At 39.5% G+C, this 20,557-nt stretch overlaps 1 protein-coding gene across 1 annotated transcript in view; it reads right to left on the bottom strand.

Moving 5' to 3' along the window:
• The window catches only part of KIF26B (kinesin family member 26B), a 387,002-nt gene that overhangs the window by 200,065 nt on the left and 166,380 nt on the right, over nt 1–20,557 (bottom strand). The window contains exon 4 of the mRNA XM_070734075.1: nt 18,837–19,003. Within this exon, the coding sequence (XP_070590176.1) occupies nt 18,837–19,003 (167 nt within the window). The remainder of the gene's footprint in view (nt 1–18,836; nt 19,004–20,557) is intronic.

Below are 20,557 nucleotides of genomic sequence, written 5' to 3'. Positions count from 1 at the left end.
TCGCAGCGCTAGGCGGCCAGGGAAGCCAAGGGAAGATCGCCAAGGAAAATGCCCAGCCCAGCCGCCCCCCCCCCCCCGAGGCGTTTTCCTGGAAAGAATGCCATCCACCACCGAGCTTTTCGTAATCTGTTTAAATTTCCTTCACTCCCCCCCCCAACATTCCCCGCCTTGCCTCGCTTGACTGGCCAGAGGACATGACATTCACCGCCTCCCGTGCCTCTTTTGGCTTTGCGATTGGACGCGCCTCCCGCCGCTCTGCCCAATCGCAAAGCCAAAGGAGGCACGGGAGGCGGTGAATGTCATGTCCTCTGGCCAGTCACGGGAGGCAAGGCGGGGAATGTTGGGGGAGTGAAGGAAATTTAAACAGATTACGAAAAGCTCGGTGGTGGTGATTGCACTCCTTTTAGAAAAACGCCTCCACGGGGGCTGGGCTGGGCATTTTCCTGGAAGGAATGCCATCCACCACCGAGCTTTTCGTAATCTGTTTAAATTTCCTTCACTCCCCCCCCCCAACATTCCCCGCCTTGCCTCGCTTGACTGGCCAGAGGACATGACATTCATCGCCTCCCGTGCCTCCTTTGGCTTTGCGATTGGATGCGCCTCCCGCCGCTCTGCCCAATCGCAAAGCCAAAGGAGGCACGGGAGGCGGTGAATGTCATGTCCTCTGGCCAGTCACGGGAGGCAAGGCGGGGAATGTTGGGGGAGTGAAGGAAATTTAAACAGATTACGAAAAGCTCGGTGGTGGTGATTGCACTCCTTTTAGAAAAACGCCTCCACGGGGGCTGGGCTGGGCATTTTCCTGGAAGGAATGCCATCCACCACCGAGCTTTTCGTAATCTGTTTAAATTTCCTTCACTCCCCCAACATTCCCCGCCTTGCCTCCCGTGACTGGCCAGAGGACATGACATTCACCGCCTCCCGTGCCTCCTTTGGCTTTGCGATTGGACGCGCCTCCCGCCGCTCTGCCCAATCGCAAAGCCAAAGGAGGCACGGGAGGCGGTGAATGTCATGTCCTCTGGCCAGTCATGGGAGGCAAGGCGGGGAATGTTGGGGGAGTGAAGGAAATTTAAACAGATTACGAAAAGCTCGGTGGTGGTGATTGCACTCCTTTTAGAAAAACGCCTCCACGGGGGCTGGGCTGGGCATTTTCCTGGAAGGAATGCCATCCACCACCGAGCTTTTCGTAATCTGTTTAAATTTCCTTCACTCCCCCAACATTCCCCGCCTTGCCTCCCGTGACTGGCCAGAGGACATGACATTCACCGCCTCCCGTGCCTCCTTTGGCTTTGCGATTGGACGCGCCTCCCGCCGCTCTGCCCAATCGCAAAGCCAAAGGAGGCACGGGAGGCGGTGAATGTCATGTCCTCTGGCCAGTCACGGGAGGCAAGGCGGGGAATGTTGGGGGAGTGAAGGAAATTTAAACAGATTACGAAAAGCTCGGTGGTGGATGGCATTCCTTCCAGGAAAATGCCCAGCCCAGCCCCCGTGGAGGCGTTTTTCTAAAAGGAGTGCAATCACCACCACCGAGCTTTTCGTAATCTGTTTAAATTTCCTTCACTCCCCCAACATTCCCCGCCTTGCCTCCCGTGACTGGCCAGAGGACATGACATTCACCGCCTCCCGTGCCTCCTTTGGCTTTGCGATTGGGCAGAGCGGTGGGAGGCGCGTCCATAGGCTTGGTCGGGTCGCCGCAGCACCCTCCCTTCGCCAACCCTTTGGCGGTCACCGGTGGGCTTAGGGTGCCTCGGCACCGACTTCGCTGCCCCTTCCCGAGCCCAACCCCGTGACATTCGCTTTCCTCCCGCCCGCAGCCGAGACTGATCGTGGGCTCCTTCGCAACTTCGGAGAGCTTCCAGGGCATGAAAGCTCACGAAAACCAGGAAGCTCTCCGAGGTTGCGAAGGAGCCCACGATCAGTCAACTGCGGGCGGGAGGAAAGCGAATGCCACGGGGCTGGGCTCGGCTCCCCCGTCGGCTCCCCCCCTTACCAGCCCCGCCGCGGAAGGCTCCATTCTGTTCCCTGAATGGAGACCACCGGCCGCTCAATCGGGCCGGCAGGGAACAGAATGGAGCCTTCCGCGGCGGGGCTGGTAAGGGGGGGAGCCGAGGGGGGAGCCGAGCCCAGCCCCGTGGCATTCGCTTTCCTCCCGCCCGCAGTTGACTGATCGTGGGCTCCTTCGCAACCTCGGAGAGCTTCCTGGTTTTCGTGAGCTTTCATGCCCTGGAAGCTCTCCGAAGTTGCGAAGGAGCCCACGATCAGTCGGCTGTGGGTGGGAGGAAGGCGAATCCCCCGTGGGCTCCGTTACATCTTCCGCTGCCAGCCAGGCCATGCTGGCGGCAGCGGAACAATCGCCTTCCTCCCGCCCGCAGCCGACTGACCGTGGGCTCCTTCCCGAGCTCCCTTCCTGAGCCTCCCGTTCTCTCTCTCCCCCCCCCTCGCCCCTTCGCCTCCCTGTGTTCCTAGGAGAAGTGCTGGGGATTGAGGCAAGACAGACCTTCTGCTCCTCACCAGCACTTCTCCTAGGAACACAGGGGGGCGAAGGGGCGAGGGGGCGGAGAGAGAACGGGAAGCTCAGCATTCCGTCAGCCGCAGCGCTGGCTGTCAACTTTTCTTTTTAAAACTGGGCAGGAGCTGAGTTGCCTCCCCATTGCTAAAAAGAAAAGTTGACAGCCAGCGCTGCGACTGACGGAATGCTGAGCCTCCCATTCTCCCCCCCCCCCACCTTGCCCCTTCCGGTTTCGGCGTTCGGGAGACCGCTGGGTTCCCAGCTGTCTCCGAACGCCAAACACCAAAGCCGAACTTCCGCCTTCAGGAGACAGCTGGGAAGCGGCGCGGCTCTTTTAAAAGATGACAGCCGGCCTGGGGGGCTTCCCAGCACCCCCGAACCCTGTGCTGGCAAGCCCCCCAGGCCGGCTGTCACCTTTTAAAAGAGCCGCGCCGCTTCCCAGCAGTCGCGAAAAGCCGTTTTTTTGCGGGGGTTTTTGGTTGCACGGATTAATTGACTTTACATTGTTTCCTATGGGAAACAATGTTTCGTCTTACGAACCTTTCGTCTTACGAACCTCCCCCCGGCACCAATTAAGTTCGTATCTTAAGGTACCACTGTAGTTATATCAAGGATTTCTTCATTAAAAACAAACAGATGGATATGATAAAAGACAAAGGTCTAGTGAAGGAAGTAGAACAAAAGGGCATGAATATACAGAAAATTGTACAAAAAAGATCCAAAAATCAGTATGTATGTAACACTGAATTAGAACCAGACATTCTAGAAAGTGGGTTAAATGCAAGAGAACTTCAAAAGTAGCAGATGATGCTGTTAGAGTTACTTGTAGATTTTAAACAGAAAAACAGCATTGCCCAAGGGTTGGAAAGATCAATTTATAGTCCAGCAACAAACAGAGCAATTTTTAGGAGTGCTTAAACTACTGAATAACTGCACTTGATTCATCTCTTGTAAAATAATATTAAACACATAATTTATTTCAAACAGACCATTGTAAGATAAAACATAAAATGTACAACTTTCCTGGCAGTCAATTCCTAGCACTACAGTGTAAAATGTAATTCACTTTATATGTTGTAATGACATTGTAGAATGAGAGTAATACTGTAAAAAGGCATAGGTTTGAGGTCAGCAACCTGGAAACCTTTCAAGTAATTTTGAATGTCTACAGAATGACGGAGAGCATCTTAAATAAACTCAGGTTTATTTCTATATCACTTGTATAGGATCATTCTATATCTTCCAATCAAAATAGCTAAAGGAAGGGTATCACACATGCCAGAGTAATGGTCTTTCTATATTTTGATGATTCTAATTCCATAAGATATGCTGAACATGCTATTTCAGAGCTGTCAGTAATAGCAAAACTTCAAGCCCTACTCTCCTGGCGCTTTACATCCAATATTTACTCTTCAGCACATATCTGATCAAATCACAACCCAAAGACAGAGAGAAGCCTAAAAAATCTAATTTCATCATCAGGTGAAATTTTACTTCCAAGCAGAATAGAATCAAACCTCTGAAGAGTTTTGCTTAAATTCTTCAAATTGAGCCAGAAGTTATGTTCGTAAGTCATGCCAGTTACGAAGCAGGTCACCATATGACCATAATTGACTTGTGGCAGTCATTAAGTGAATTGTCATGGTTGTTAAGCAAATTCACAGTCCACAATGAATCAGAGTCTTTTGTCAAAAACTGGAAAGCCAGTTTTGGGGGGAAAAGAAAAAGAAAAAAAAGCCATAAATTTGTCTCATGTAATCTACAAACAGCCAAAAATGAAGTCCATTTGTTGAGCATTGAAAATGTGATCAAAGTTTGAATCTGAGTTGTACCCCGGAAGGAACATAGTGGTATGTTGTAACTTTGAATGGTTAAGCAATTGGTTGTAACTTGAGGACTATCTGCATTCTAAGCATTTTAGTTTGCTTTCCTGTTTGGTCATTGCATTTCAGAATTTGGTTAGATATCTGCTTTGAATATATACAATCAGGTTTTTTGTTCATTATTGCATATTCTATTTTAGTCACCCAATCCTGCATTGATAGCAAGGTTTCTCTTTATGCTAGGCTGATTCCTGCTGCTATCATAGATATATTTAATATTTTAATAAATTATACATACTTTTCATGTACGTTCTCTGCAGTAATACTTTTACCACAATAGCATTTAGATGCAGGCCAACATTTCTGACAAAATATCAGACATGGATTGCCAATCTTAAAAATATAGTTTGGATTTACTTCAGTGGATCAAAGTCAGTCTAGGAATCAGTTGTGCACCACCAAGAACTGTAATAGCTTTTGTTCTAAATAAATTGAAAGAAACACGTACCACATAATCTGCAGATAACACAGAAATAATTTTTTATTTCGGATGAGGACGATGAAAAACCAAATTTGTTAGGCAACCTACCATGTAATTTATGCTTACATTAAATTGTGATGTTAATAAAATATATTTCTGTTGATCTCTCTGATGAGACAAAGAATGTAAAATGATCCTTGGGATTACATTTGACCTTCAGATTTGTATTTTCATGAAGAATGTGAATTGAAAGTAGATTATATTAGAGTTTATGGCTGTAGAGATGACAACTAAATTGTGGATGACTGAAACATGGATGTAAAGACTAGAAAACAATAAGTATGCTGTAGAATGGAATGTAGATAAACTAAAAGGTCAGAACAGGGAAGGAAGTATGCCAAGGTCATATATGGCCCCCTTTATTTATTTAATTTGCATGCAGAATATACTGTGAGAAAACCTGAAGGTGAAGAAGTTGGAATTGGAATTAAAATTACTGGGAGAAAAATCAAAACTTCATATGCTGGTGACATCACTATGATTCTGATAGAAAGAAGTTCCCTGAGGATGGGTTCCAGCATGAGTCCAAAAGTTTGAAAGACTAAACCTCAAGTTCCGAATACCGACCCAGATTGGACCCTGCAATAACACTATGAAGGCTAGAAGTGAGGAACATTTAAAAATCTTTTTTAAAAGTGAAAGTGCAAAAGCTTCTCTGCCACCAAGTTTCCTTTTTTAAAAATTACACTAACAGATGAAAACAAGTGGAGAAGTTTAAGTGATAATTTTATCTTCCTAAGGTTAAAGATTCAGAGATGGTAACTACAGCTATGAAATAGTTTGTTTTATGAGACACATCCTATAGTAGATCTGGACAAAATATTAATGTGCAGAAACATCACCTGACAACAAAGATACCTATTGTCAAGGTCATCATTTTTCCCAGTTGCAGCATTTATCTATGAATGTGAATAATCATAAAGGCTGGGCAAAGGGAAATGTATGCCTTTGAACTATGTCAGAGGAAATTATTTAAAATACTTTGAACTGCAAGAACATAACCTTTATTGTCATTTTCCTGTATACACAAAGGCATACATTATTGAAATTTCGATGCACCGCTCTTGAAAAAACAATAATACAATAACAGCAAGGGCATCCAAAAATACCAAATTATACAAAATGACACTAAAACAGACAGACACACACACACAAAGACACACACACACACACACACAAATAGTCCAATCTGAATACATAGAAGATACATATAAGGAATATTGTTTGTAATAACATCCAACTGCTTGCAGGAAACTTTAATAATGGTGCTAATGCTTACATATTTTAATATACAATATAATATCAAAAGGAAGAACATGGTAGCTGCAAACAAATGAAGGCAACTGAACACAAACCCAAGGAGGCTGGCTAATACCACTGATGACACAAACATGAACTTATAAGAACACAAAGAAGCAATTACTGTACTGAGAAACAGAAAGGACTGAATGACTAAATGAAAAAAATATTATAAATACCTGCATATGATTATATTTCACTTGCAGAATATTTAGCAAACATGGATTAAATTTATTTAGATTTGTACATCTTTTCTTGAGTACTGGAATGTTATGCTCACAGTCTTAAGAACATTTACTAAAAAGAAAGTAGCAAGGCTTTATTTGTTAGTATCTGAAGTAGCCTATAAATAAAGATACAGAACAAAGGAATTTTGAGTGATTTGTTCAGATTTTTTAAAATGGTTTTGCCTATTGATTTCTAGATCTTTTCCTTTCTAATATTTTAAAAAGATTTTAGTCTATTAAACAGAATAGTATCTATACAATTCAGACTATATACTGTACTTTAATATTTGTGCAACATGAAAGATGAATATTCTATTTTTTTTTTTTGCATTATTTTATCACTATTATTCTTTGCTCTGCTTCTTTCACGAAACAGGAAATTTTACCTGAATTTATGATTTCATTGAATTTATCAGGATTAACTTCCAATCAAATTGATTGCCTAATTTGTTGAATTTGTTAGACTGCCTAATTGTCATATAATTGAAGTTGCTGTTATCAGTTTAGTGCTTTGCCATTTCTTTCAATCACTTGATATTTTAACTTTCTCTTTTCTTTGAAAAAAAAGTTTTACAAGAAGCTTTTTAGTAATCTTGAGGGTTAAATAATATGCCAGAACTACATTTTATAATACAATTCTATACTATCTCCATATGTACTCTCTATTGAATTACCCTCCTGTTTTTAAGCTATGATTGCAGATGTACATAATGGTGGAGATTTGATTATGCTTCAAAAATGGGTTCCATAAATGTTCAGCAGCCTTCCAAGTACAGAAAGACTCAAAAATTTACTGTTCACTATTAAGGTGAATGGTATTAAATCACAATGAAAAAAAGGGAGTGGAATAATTATGCAAAGCATATGGTCTAATTGCTGCATGAAAGAAATCACTTATGTGTGTGTCAGTTTATAATTGTCTGTTATTGCTTATGGTTTTATTACTGTCTTTATTATATTACATTTGTGCTTGATTTCATACACTGCCCAAAGCTTCTGAAGTGGGACTGCTTATAAACCTAAATAAATCATAGTCAGATCTTCATCTATCCAAGTAACATCCCTTTGGACTGAAATCACATCTCAGGTATTCCCAGCTCTCCAACCTTCAGCTGCTTGAAGGAAGAGACTGGATCCAAAAGCTTGTGCAAACAAAAATGAGAGAAGTGTAATTAATGGAAGATTTCTAAGTAGAAAGAGCAAATTAATATTGAACTGGCCTAACCAATTCACATTATTATGCCATAAAGGATAGTAATTCTAGATACAAAGCTGCTATATGTTTTTTCCCCTTTCACTTTGACCAGGTAGTCATACAAAGGTCAAGTTGAATCAGTGACACCTAGATAATACATGGGAAGGGAAAGGTCCTTCCTTCTGCTCTATTTCCCTAAAATACACTTGCCTATCCCTGATGCAAACTATCTCGCTGATATATACCCTGTTTCCTGCAAAATAAGACATCCCCTGATAATAGGCCCAATCGGGCTTTTGAATGCATGGCAATAAGGCCAAACACTTATTTCAGGGTTCAAAACACGGTAATAAAATAAGGACAAATGCCAGATATCAAAACCATGGACCTATCTGAGAAAAAGCTTCCATTCTTCAGCCATTACGAAGTTCAGCTGGTTGATTCTTATCCAGATACAGTAATACCTCGTCTTACAAACTTAATTGGTTCCGGAAGTAGGTTCGTAAGGCGAAATGTTTGTAAGACGAAACATCGTTTCCCAAAGGAAACAATGTAAAAGCGATTAATGAGTGCAAAAAGAAAAAAAATCGCAAAATGGCGCTCCGCTGGGCGCTGCCACCCAGCTGTCACCTTTTAAAACAGCCGGGGGGCTTCTCGGCGTTCTCGCGAATCCGAACCAGAACTTCGTGATGTCAAAGCTCCGCCCATGGAATTCCCTATTGGGATTCCCCACCTCCTTTCCAGCCTCCAGATCAGCCGAAAACGACGACGCCGATCGCAAAAACGGCGCTCCGCCGAGCGGCAGCACCTGGCTGTAACCTTCTGAAACAGCCGGGCGCTTCTCGGCAGCCTCCGGAACCCGAACCTGAACTTCCGGGTTCGGTGTTCAGGAGAACGCCGAGAAGCCCCCCAGCTGTTTTAAAAGGTGACAGCCGGGCGGCAGCGCCCAGCGGAGCGCCATTTTGCAATCTGGGTTCATAAGCCGAAAAAAGTTCATAAAAAGAGGCAAAAAATTTCCGAACCCCGGGTTCGTATCACGAGGGGTTCGTATCACGAGGGGTTCGTATCACGAGGGGTTCGTATCACGAGGGGTTCGTATCACAAGGGGTTCATATCACGAGGGGTTCGTATCACGAGGTACCACTGTATTTGCATGGCATCTAGGAGAGATGCCGTATGTGATCATTCTTCCCCTTTATTCTTATAATCTCTCTTATTTTGTTTTTATCTTCTGGCTTTTGTTTGCTATTATTCAAAAGTCCAAAGAACCTTAGTCTTGAAAAAAGCTTGAAGTAAAACATTATAATTTTACTCATATTACTGGTACTAAATGTTTTTTGGGACAACAAAGGCGCTTTAAGATCTTGATATTTTTACACATGTTACAACAAAGTATGTAAAAATAAAGTTAAATTCTGTTGTATATTAAGGGGTTTTTTCCCCATGAACATCTGGGATGAATGTAAGCCGCCTGCTCACTGCTTAAACAAAGAGCTGGCACAAGGAGAAAGGAAAAGATCTGCTTTCATTTAGAACATTATTTCTTCCTTGGAGTTGAAGTATTAAATGTTGGGCTATTGTTGACAGAGAACAGTGGGATAGGTCGGTTTTATTTTTAAAAGATCAGAAAGGATTACTCTTGCCCAAAAATACAAAATGTTCCCCTAAATTTGTAAGCAGTCTAAAATAGGGTTAGAAATAAACAGAAAATAATGACATGGGGTCCAATCTTCCATTCAAATGCAAACATTACCCTGTTTGATCATTTTCTTTCTATAGAATAGAATAGAATAGAATAGAATAGAACAGAACAGAACAGAACAGAACAGAATAAAATAGAATTCTTTATTGGCCAAGTGTGATTGGACACACAAGGAATTTGTCTTTAATGCATATGCTCTCAGTGTACATAAAAGAAAATATACATTTGCCAAGAAACATGGGGTACAATATTGTGACCTCATAAATTCTCATTTAGAGAGACCTTCCAAAAAATCCCCTGAACTATCAAAGGTACATAGGAATAACATTGTTTTCTATATATAAACCAAAACGTGCTAGGTAAATAATTAGATTTTTTAAATCTGCAAATCTCTTCATTGCCATTAAATTTTCAGGTTACCTAAAATCCTTATGCTATTCTTTCCATAACATTAGGCCATGACCCTGACTTCCATTTTGATCCAATTTTAGAAAATAAATGGTAATCACATACCAATTCACAATTATTATTAGAACAAAGGACATGTGATATTAAGATTTCTTGATCCCACCATTTTTTATTCCACTTAGGCTATCTTGAAAAAAATAAAATGCTATGCTGTGTTATTTGTACACACGGACATATAGGAATGAGTTGGGTTACTAAACAATGTGAGAGATACATAGATGCAAGTCTTCATTTGCAAATAAAAGAGCCAAAACATCCAATTCAGGGGATATAATTAAACTATTAAATTAACAGACCAGAACTAAGATAAGCACAGCAAAAAAAAAAGAAGTCCAATATAAATATAAAGAAGACCAAAACAGGATCTTAATTGGAATAATCCAAAGAAAATAAACAAGTATAAACTAAAGCAAGGTTGACAATACATGCCCCTCCAGATATTGTTGACTCTAGTTTCCATCAGCTGCAGTGAGCATGCCAATAGTGAATAATCAGAGAAAATACAACAGCATCTGAAAGACCAAATATTGTCCATTTCAGAACTAAAGAATGAGGTGTGTATTGAGTACAATGCAAATAATCAAAAGACATCAGGGAAAGGAAATTTTGAGCTCTTATCCTCAATGAGGTGATTGACATAATATTTATTACCAAGTTCTGAGTCCCAGAAGAAGATATTTCTCCCTCAGAGATATGATTCCCTGCATTGGTCAATGTTTACTTCTTCCTATAAAGCCACTGATAGACCCAACCTTCCTTTCTTGGAAACATGATTGGTTTGTAACTTTAGGAGCTCTGGATGAAACAGATCATCTAAATCGTTTCTAGTTGGATTTTAAACCAGGACACAGCACGGAGACAGCATTGTCTATGTTTGAGAATGAGTTTTAGCAGAGTCTAGAAGGGAGCAGCCAGATTTTCCTAGTTCTTTTTGATGTCTTCTGCAGTTTTCTTGATTGGAGGGGGGGGAGAGATAGAGGTTTATGGGTGTTATATTTTCATAATTTTTAATGTTGTAAGCTGCGCTGAGTTTATGTGTGTGAGATAGATGGATGGATGGATGGATGGATGGATGGATGGATGGATGGATAGATAGATAGATAGATAGATAGATAGATAGATAGATAGATAGATAGATAGATAGATAGATAGATAGATAGATTGATTGGTTTCTGGGCTAACCATGGAATTAGGAGTGGGAAGCATGGTATGTATGTATGTATGTATGTATGTATGTATGTATGTATGCATGTATGTATTCATTCATTCATTCATTCATTCAGAGCCGGGGTGGCACAGCAGGTAGAGTGCTGTACTGCAGGCCACTGAAGCTGACTGTAGATCTGAAGGTCAGCAGTTCAAATCTCATCACTGGCTCAAGGTTGACTCAGTCTTCCATCCTTCCGAGGTGGGTAAAATGAGGACCCGGATTGTGGGGGCGATATGCTGGCTCTGTTAAAAAGTGCTATTGATAACATGTTGTAAGCCACCCTGAGTCTAAGGAGAAGGGCGGCATAAAAATTGAATAAATAAATAAATTTATTCATTGGATTTGTATGCTGCCCTTCTTGAGGTGACTCAGGACGGTGTACAACATTAAATATAACAATATATAAGAATTCTAATAACAATAAAATATGAAAATAGATAGAGTGCTGTACTGCAGGCCACTGAAGCTGACTGTAGATCTGAAGGTCAGCGGTTCAAATCTCATCACCGGCTCAAGGTTGACTCAGCCTTCCATCCTTCCGAGGTGGGTAAAATGAGGACCCGGATTGTGGGGGCAGTATGCTGGCTCTGTTAAAAAGTGCTATTGCTAACATGTTGTAAGCCGCCCTGAGTCTAAGGAGAAGGGCAGCATAAAAATCGAATAAATAAAATAAATAAATAAATAAAATTTACTAAAACATTTTAAAAGACCCCATGTATACTCACACACATTCATCCAATCCAATCATATTACATAGTGTTTCTTTTCTCTCAGGTTTCCAGTCACTATTGGGATGGGGGGAGTTGAACCTTTAATCCTTTACTTATTGGTAGGTCTTGGAGCTCAACACTCTCATTCCTCTCAGTTAATATCAGCATGAAAGCACTGAGTGCAATCATTTGCTAGCAAGTATAAGGCCCACAACCATCAGTATGTTGATGATACTAGATTTTCTCAACCCTGGGCAATACTATCCAAAATGGAGTGATTTGCTCTTCCAGTATGAGAGATCTATTAACTTTATTTCTGCAATTCTCCAAATGGAACAGATGTACACTGAAGTACACTATTGTCACCCTAGAGCAGGTCCTTTGCCTTGATTCATCTGCACTCTTTTCTGGACCAATATATCCTTCTTGCAATCACCCATTCCTGAAAATGAAGATACTGCAAAGTGGTATAACATGAAGAAATATAAATATTTTTTAGTTTATTTAAGTTCAGAACAAGACTACCAAACTATGGAATAACAGGTTTCAATATAAACATTAGGCGTAAACAAATCTCTAATTCTAGAATTCAATTTTTCTTTGGGGGAGGGAGAGATGATGATGATAATGATAACGATAACTTTGAAAGCAATAAACATTGACAAAATCACGATCTGTCAATTGCAAAAGGCCACCATACTTGGATCTGCATGCATCATATGAAAATACCTCACACAATCCTAGATGTTTGGGAAGTGTTTGACATGTGATTCAAAATCCAGCATATCAATCTTGTTTGCTGTGTATTACTGTTTTTTGTGAATAAAATAACAACAACAACAACAAAAGCATTGGAAGGGACATTGGAGGTCTTCTAGTCCAACTTCCTGCTTAGGCAGGAAACCCTACACTACTTCAGACAGATGGTTATCAACATCTTCTTAAAAACTTCCAGCGTTGGAGCATTCACAACTTCTGAAGGCAAGCTGTTCCACTAATTAATTGTTCTAACTGTCAGGAAATTTCTCCTTAGTTCTAAGTTACTTCTCTGCCCATTTCCACTCATTGCTTCTTGTTCAGGTGCTTTGGAGAATAGCTTGACTCCTTTGTGGCAACCCCTGAGATTCATTTATTTATTTATCATTCATTCATTCATTCATTCATTCATTCATTCATTCATTCATTATGCTACCCCTCTCTGAGGACTCGGAGACATAGTTCCCTCTAAGCTGAGCAGTGAGCAATCACTCACTTAAAAATCATCATCAACTCAGAGTTTTTCAATTCTGCCCAGAAGCCGAGAGGGAAAGAGTGAGAGGGAAGGAGAGAGAGAGGAAGAGAGAGAAACAGATAGAAAAAAGAGAGGAAGGAAAAGAGAAAGAAAAAGAATGGGAGTAAGGAAGAGAGAAAGAAAATCAAAATCTAGTTTGAAACTAGCTCAACTATTTAAGTGGCATTTTGATATTGATAGAGTTGCCCTATTATGAGCTCACTGTTATAGACACACAGTACAGTATTTTATTTTGAAATTCTCTGAGGCGAAACAGGGTGGGTTTTTTATTTGTTTGTTTGTTTATTTGTTTATTTGTTTATTTGTTTATTTGTTTATTTGTTTATTTGTTTATTTATTATTTCTGTGCCGCCCAGTCCCGAAGAGACTGCCGCTCAGACACTATACTTTTCTGCCCACCCCAAAAAAAAATTAGAGGGAACACTGCTCAGAGATACAGTATTGGAACACTGTTATCATGTCTCCCCTGGTCCTTCTTTTCATTAAACTAGCCATGCCCAGTTCCTGCAACCATTTTTCATGTTTTAGCCTCCAGTCCCCTAATCATCTTTGTCGTTCTTCTCAGATAACTATCCATTCTACCCAGGTCATTTCACGGTTTTAGAATCAGGGAACTGTTTAATCCTATTGACTCAGGTGGATATTTCCTATCAGTGAGGGCTCTTCGCACAGATGATCAAAGCAAATCTTTCTGAAGGCCTTTGTATCCAGATTCCCATTCTTTATGTTGACTGAGCTTGTCAAACTTACAGATAGGTGTGAAGACCTACATAGTAAGAAATAAGCTTTTCTTATTTCTTAGGAGTTAGCAACAATTTCAAACTTCATATGTGTTAATTTATATGTATGTATTTTATTTATTGCTGAATTTCTTTTTTTAAAAACTGTTAAAATTATATATGTGTGTATGTGTGTGCATGTAACATATTTTTGCTGCTAATGAAAAGGAAGGGAGACTAGTATAGATCTATTTCAAGCTTATTTTGTTCTCATCATACCCTTATTTATGATATAATATTATGTAAATACACACACAGCAATTTTGCATCATTTACTACTGGTGCTTTACATAAAGGTGCCTTTGGGCATTCTGCTGAAAAATAAATGTCTAGCTACTTCTATCATATTATTTATTTATCCAATGAACATCCTACTTTAGGAGCCCCTGGCAATTAGCTGTTGCCGGGACATAACATCCTTGACTTACAACTATAACTGAACCTTGTTGTAATCATAGGTTCATAGGCACTGAACTTAGGGATGGAATATTGTTGAAGGGTGATGTTTTAGCCTAATGGGTGCTGTATAAACCTTATTGGAAAGGCAGCAAAGTCCAGACTGAGTAAGCAAGTTGCAGAATCCATGACCACGTGGAAAATAATTAACTTGATATACAGCATGAAGATAACGTATAGCTAACTTCCATCTAAGGAAATATATGCCTTACTCTCATTCCTTTGCTAATCACCAGTAAACACACAATCCAGGAAAAGGCAATGAATGGAGCTTCCCTTAATTATCTATAGGGAAGTCACGAGGAGGTTGTCTTATACAGCGCATGAGTGAATGGTAGTTGGAGGATGGCTTAATGTATGTGGCGTTCGCGAATTGGTTATTCTGTACCACATGTCAGGAAAAGTAAAATACAATAAAAGGAGCGATCTCAATACAATAGAGGTCGTCTCATTAACAAAATTTTCTCCGTTGCTTCATTTTGATGTGGCAATTATGGCATCCTGTGCCTTCCTAGAGGTCGGCCCACTGGGGGAGGGCAGTTTGCCTTCAACACCTCATATTTTTTGTGGCTAAGTAAAATATTTAAGTGAATTTTTGATCCATTTTACAACCTTTCTTGCCACAATTGTTAAGTGAATCATTGCAGTGATTAAGTTAGCAAAAAGGTTTGTTCAGTGAGTCTTTGGCTTCCCCTTTGACTTTGCTTGTCAGAGCATTGCAAAAAGTGATCAAGTGACCACAGGACACTGCAACTATCATAAATATGAATCGGTTGTCATGTGTCTGAATTTGGATCATATGACCACAGAGATGCTGCAATGGTATGAAAATGGTCATAAGTCATTTGCTTCAGTGCCGTTTTAAGTTCGAGTGGTCACTAAATGAACGTTGGTAATTCAAGGACTACCTGTAATGGCTTTACTTCATCCACAGTCACATCTTGCATATTTTGGTTGAAATGTATCAGTAATAACTTCGAGGTTTAACTACTACAATGCTCTCTTCATGGGGTACTTTGAAGAGTGTTCAGAAACTTCAAATCATCCAGAATGCAGCCGCACGAGCGGTTATGGGCCTTCTAAAGCATACCCATATTTCTCCAGCACTCCGCGACTGCATTGGCTGCCGATTGATTTCCGGATGCAATTCAAAGTGTTGGTTATGACCTATAAAGCCCTACATGTCATCGGACCAGATTACCTCCAGGACCGCCTTCTGCCACATGAGTCCCAGCGACTGGTTAGGTCCTACAGCAGTGATGGTGAACCTTTTTTTCCTCATGTGCCAAAAGAGTGTGCGCGTGCACTATTACACATGTGCGAGTACTCACACTCATTCAATGCCAGGGGAGGGCAAAAACAACTCCCCTTCCCCAAAGGCCTTCTGGAGGCTGGAAGCAGCCTGTTTCCCAATTTCTGGTGGGCCCAGTAGGCTCGTGTTTCACCCTTCCCAGGCTCCAAAGGTTTCCCTGGAGCTGGGGGATGGTAAAAATGCCCTCCTCCATCCCCCCAGAGGCACTCTGGAAGCCAAAAATGCCCTCCCAGAGCCTCTGTGTGAGCAAAAAATCAGCTGGTCAGCACTCACATGCATGTTGGAGCTGAACTAGGGCAATGGTTCACGTGCCAGCAGATATGGCTCCGTGTGCCACCTGTGGCACCCGTGCCATAGGTTTGCCATCACTGTCCTACAGAGTCGGCCTTCTCCAGGTCCTGTCAACTAGACAACGTCATTTGGTGGGACTTAGGGGAGGAATCTTCTCTGTGGGGGCCCCAACCCTCTAGAATCAGCTCCCTCCAGAGATTCCCACTACCCCCACCCTCCTTGTCCTCCGCAAAAGTTTCAAGACCAAGCTGTGCCACCAGGCTTAGCACTTAGCACTACACTTGCGAGTGTAGTACGTCTTGCTGTGTGAATGGGAATAAATGGTTTTAATTGTTATTAGAGTTTTTAAAGTTTTTTAGCTATATTAATTGGATTTTTCATATACTGTATGTGTTGTAAGCCGCCCCGAGTCTATGGAGAGGGGCGGCATACAAATTTAATAAATAAATAAAATAAATAAATATGTATATTGTATATTGTTTTGATGTGTTGTGAGCTTCCCTGAGTCCTCGGAGAGGGGTGGCATACAAATCCAATTAATAAAATAAATAAATAAATAAATAATAGTTCCTGTTATATAATATATTCAAGACTAACCTACAAATAGAGTTATTATGAAAATCTTCCATGGCGAAAGGGACAGATATCATGTTCACACTCATATATGCACAAAGCACAGTAGTAACTACAAATATTTTTCTTGTCTATTTTCACTTTTTTATTTCTAACTGGCCAATTCATTTACACCAATTCTGAAGATTTAAGAGTTCACATGACAAATTTCTTTAATCATATCATAAATGAGTTTTTATTTTTCAGGAATGCAGTTCCTATGGGTAAAAAAGTAGCTCCATTTAGAAGCACACACAGTCCTTTATAAAATAATCATTTCATGTGAATAAACAAAAAGATTTACGGTTATGCTAAACTGAGGAATGTGTATAAACCAGCTATATGTTTTAAGAACACAGCCATTTTATAATTCTTCCCCAAAATACTGTGATCTTGTTGTAAAGTAAAACCATACATAAACATATAACCTTGAGCCAAGCTGAAAGCTAGACATATGTTAACTTTTCAAGTTACACAGAGGTTTCTTTACGTTTTCAAGTAGCCATTGGTTTGTGCCCACTAATTGCATAGAGAAAGTTGGCTGAATGAATTGCCTTCTGAACAAAACACTATTTCTTTTACCAGCCTTGTCAACAGTACTCAGAAGACATGGTAATTGTGTAGCTGGAGTGTTAAAAATGTTACAGCTGTGCTTTAACAACTGTGTTACTCTGTTAGTTTTAACTGGAAGAAGTTGGCAAAGCAAATGATTATCATTAAGATTTTTCAGGTTTTCTTCTAATTCTTTTAAAAGAATTGCAAGAGCAACTATTTTACACAAGATTCATCAGTGTCTTGAATCTGGTATTCTCTAAGGATAACATTAATGTCCTGTTTTTATTGTCAAAATATAGCACTTCTAAAGAATAGGTAGCAATAATTATGTATTTCTCCAATGTAATTTCTTTTCTCATCTAGATATAATTTCTTGTTACTCAAATATTTATACAAATTTGTAACAAAAATTCTACAATCCAAACATCAATTTTATCTCTCTAACTTGACAACGGATAACAATTGCTGTGATGTCCTTGCTGCCCAATTTCTCGTGTTCTAATCTACAACTCTCCAAAATAAAACACAGAGATACTGAGGGCTTTCATTTTAATAATTATTTGAGCGGATCCAACTCCAACTCCGTTATATTTAAATGTAAATATGAACCAGAAGACAGGTAGATCCATTATACATTTCCAGATAGTTCAACAATGAAAACACCAGATGTTATCACATGAACTTGTGTGTGTGTGTGTATTTATAAAACAGCTGAACATATGTGAGCAGACTGTGACTATTCATGTACAGTAGAAAGTAAACTAGGCCTGAGGTGAAAGAAGACATTTCCATTTTTTTCTCTTGGATAAAATAAATGATAGATTCTGATGAATGAACACCAGACTAGATCTTACTTACTTACTTACTTACTTACTTACTTACTTACTTACTTACTTACTTACTTATTTATTACTTAGATTTGTATGCCGCCCCTCTCCCAAGACTTATACTTTGGTCTTTTACTGCAACATCTATTACTTTCAGTATAATGCTTAAACAAACATGATAATCAGACTGATGCACTGTACTGTACATGTTGTCCAATTTGTAATAAAAATGTTAGGAGATTTATTTATCAGTACTTAAAATCATTAATTAGAGCCTTGCAGGTATCCCTCAAAAGGTCACTCGCTTCCTGAGGAACACATGTAGTATTGACTCAAGATTTCAGTTATTTCTGCTGACCTGTTCAGTGAAAATCAATAGTATTTTGATTTGTGGGCATTGTTTTGATTATGCTATTGTCAGAAAGTCTCTGATTTTGGTAAAGTGTGTGAAAGAAAATGATGGGGTTGTTTTGATTCAGTCTAGACCTATCTGTAGGATTTTATTACATGTCAAATCAGGGGGGAAAATTACTATTATTTCCCTAATGATTTTTCCAAAGAAAAGACTAACTCAGGATACAGGTGGTTATTTTCAACAAAAAACCCTAGTTTGAAGTAATTCAATTGCCTTCACTTTGGAAAAATGTTACAATATAAATAGAATTAAGGCCATTGACTAGTGATAAAGGATATAAAAAATTACTAGTGACATGGATATATATATATATATTCGGTGGCAGTCAACAAATTATAGGAGTCTCAATTCAGCAGCCATTCTCTCTTGAATAAAGGACTGTGTTCCAGAGAATGTTGCTTTCAAACTCTTGTGCATTTAAAAGCATTTCTTCCCAATTAAATTGGAACAAAAATGATACCTCATGTTATTCCGAACCCAACAAATAATTCTATGTAAAATTGCAGTATGTAATTTTGTCTACGATACCATACCCTTCTATCAAATCTTCAAGTGTGCTTTCTTTGTAAGGGTATTTGACAATTTAAAATAATCCAAAACAGAACTTTTAATCTTACCTGGCAAAAAAGGAAGCTGCTACCGAGGTACCTGTGGAGGTATCGCTAGCAACACAGGTGCTCTGGGAACTGGGCAAGCTATACAAGGAAGGTTTATCTGCATTGTAATGGTTCAGCACAGCTTCGGTCAGTCCATCGCGGCCAGACTCGGTGATCAACTGGGAAATCTAAAAACAAAACAAAGTTATTTCTTTTATGTTTGCTTTACAGTGTATTTCAATTTATCAGTTGTTCCACTCCAATGGACTGTTACAATGTATTATATTCACCACTATGCTATGCACGGTATGTGTGTATTTGGCTAAAAAAACAAACAAACCCACACACATGTTTTTCAACATCATATCATGACCCTTAAATTCATTTCCACCTTTTATAATCCCATTGTGAAACTTGGGAATCACAGGTTCTAGACATGAAGTTCTAGCACATTCTTGCTAGAACTTCACCTCATTTTTGTTGAAAGCTATGAGCTAAAATAACATTCTCATCCTGTTATGTTTTCACTATTGGTATTCCTTCGGATTGAAGGAGAAAGTCTAAAGCATTATCTTTGTGCCACTGGAACAATTTGTGGACTTTGAAGGTTTTAGTCAAAGGCAATTTATTAAAAGAAACTTATACTCGTGTTTATGAATGCTGCAGTGTAACTTCACTCAACCAACACAGGTTGAAACTGCAACTTGGTGACTACAAAGAATACCAAGCAAATAACTATTGTGAGCTTCAAAATTATGTGATTACAAACAAAGTTATGAGGTTAGAATCTGTTTGTCATATTATATATATATATATTTATTAAATTTGTATGCCGCCCCTCTCCGCAGGCTCCAATTTATGTAATATTAAATATTAAAAGTGGCAAATATACAGATCAAAGGGTGCGGTCAAAGTAAGAATTTTTATTCTGCTTCTGTGCTGTTCATAACCTCCTTTCTGTGCTGTTCAAAACCTCCTTTCTCTCTTTTCTCCCATTCAGTCCTGGTCAAACCAGCTTGAAACAATAAGGTCAATCTTTGAACTGAAACTAAAATTGTAATTTCTAAAATGCACTAGAACTTCATTGCAAATTATAATTAAAAGTAAACAAGCAGCAGCAACGTTCATAGTTACAGCTATAACATGCCAAACTTAAAAAAATACAGATACTGTATTGTACTTAAGGTAGAATGCAGTCCTCAGTATAAAAAAAGGTTTTTAAACATCTTTCTACATTTCCCAAGAAAAGAAGATATTAAATGACCTTGTTACCATCTGTTACATTTGCATTTCTCTTGCCTCCACATTTTTCCTCATACAAAGCAAGCTGGTCTACATATTTATTTTGACATCATAAGTAACCTGTTCCATTGAAATTCAAGGTTATATAAATGATGTGCAGATGTCCTGCACATCAAAAAGTATAATTTTCATGGAAGCATTTTATTCCTGGTAATTTAATTAGGTATTTTAATACACCCATATACTCCAGTCTAAGATCAAACTGACAGAAGATCACAAATACTGACAGAAGATCACAACCTAGCAAAATAGTATACAGAGCAGATAAAAACTTGTGATCTACTCATGAGTAGACAGTGCTTCTCATCATAACATTATTTTGATAGGTGCAGAATACCCATAACTGGCATTCCCTATTTTAACTTGTTCAGCTATTTCTTTGACATTTACTTGGTAATTTGATCCTAAACATTTAATTAAAATATCCTCCCTTGGATTTT

This window comes from Erythrolamprus reginae, chromosome 1, assembly GCF_031021105.1.
Source record: "Erythrolamprus reginae isolate rEryReg1 chromosome 1, rEryReg1.hap1, whole genome shotgun sequence".
Lineage (NCBI taxonomy): Eukaryota > Metazoa > Chordata > Lepidosauria > Squamata > Dipsadidae > Erythrolamprus > Erythrolamprus reginae.
Note: the sequence above shows the minus strand (reverse complement) of the source record. Positions and strands in the feature narration are given on the sequence as shown.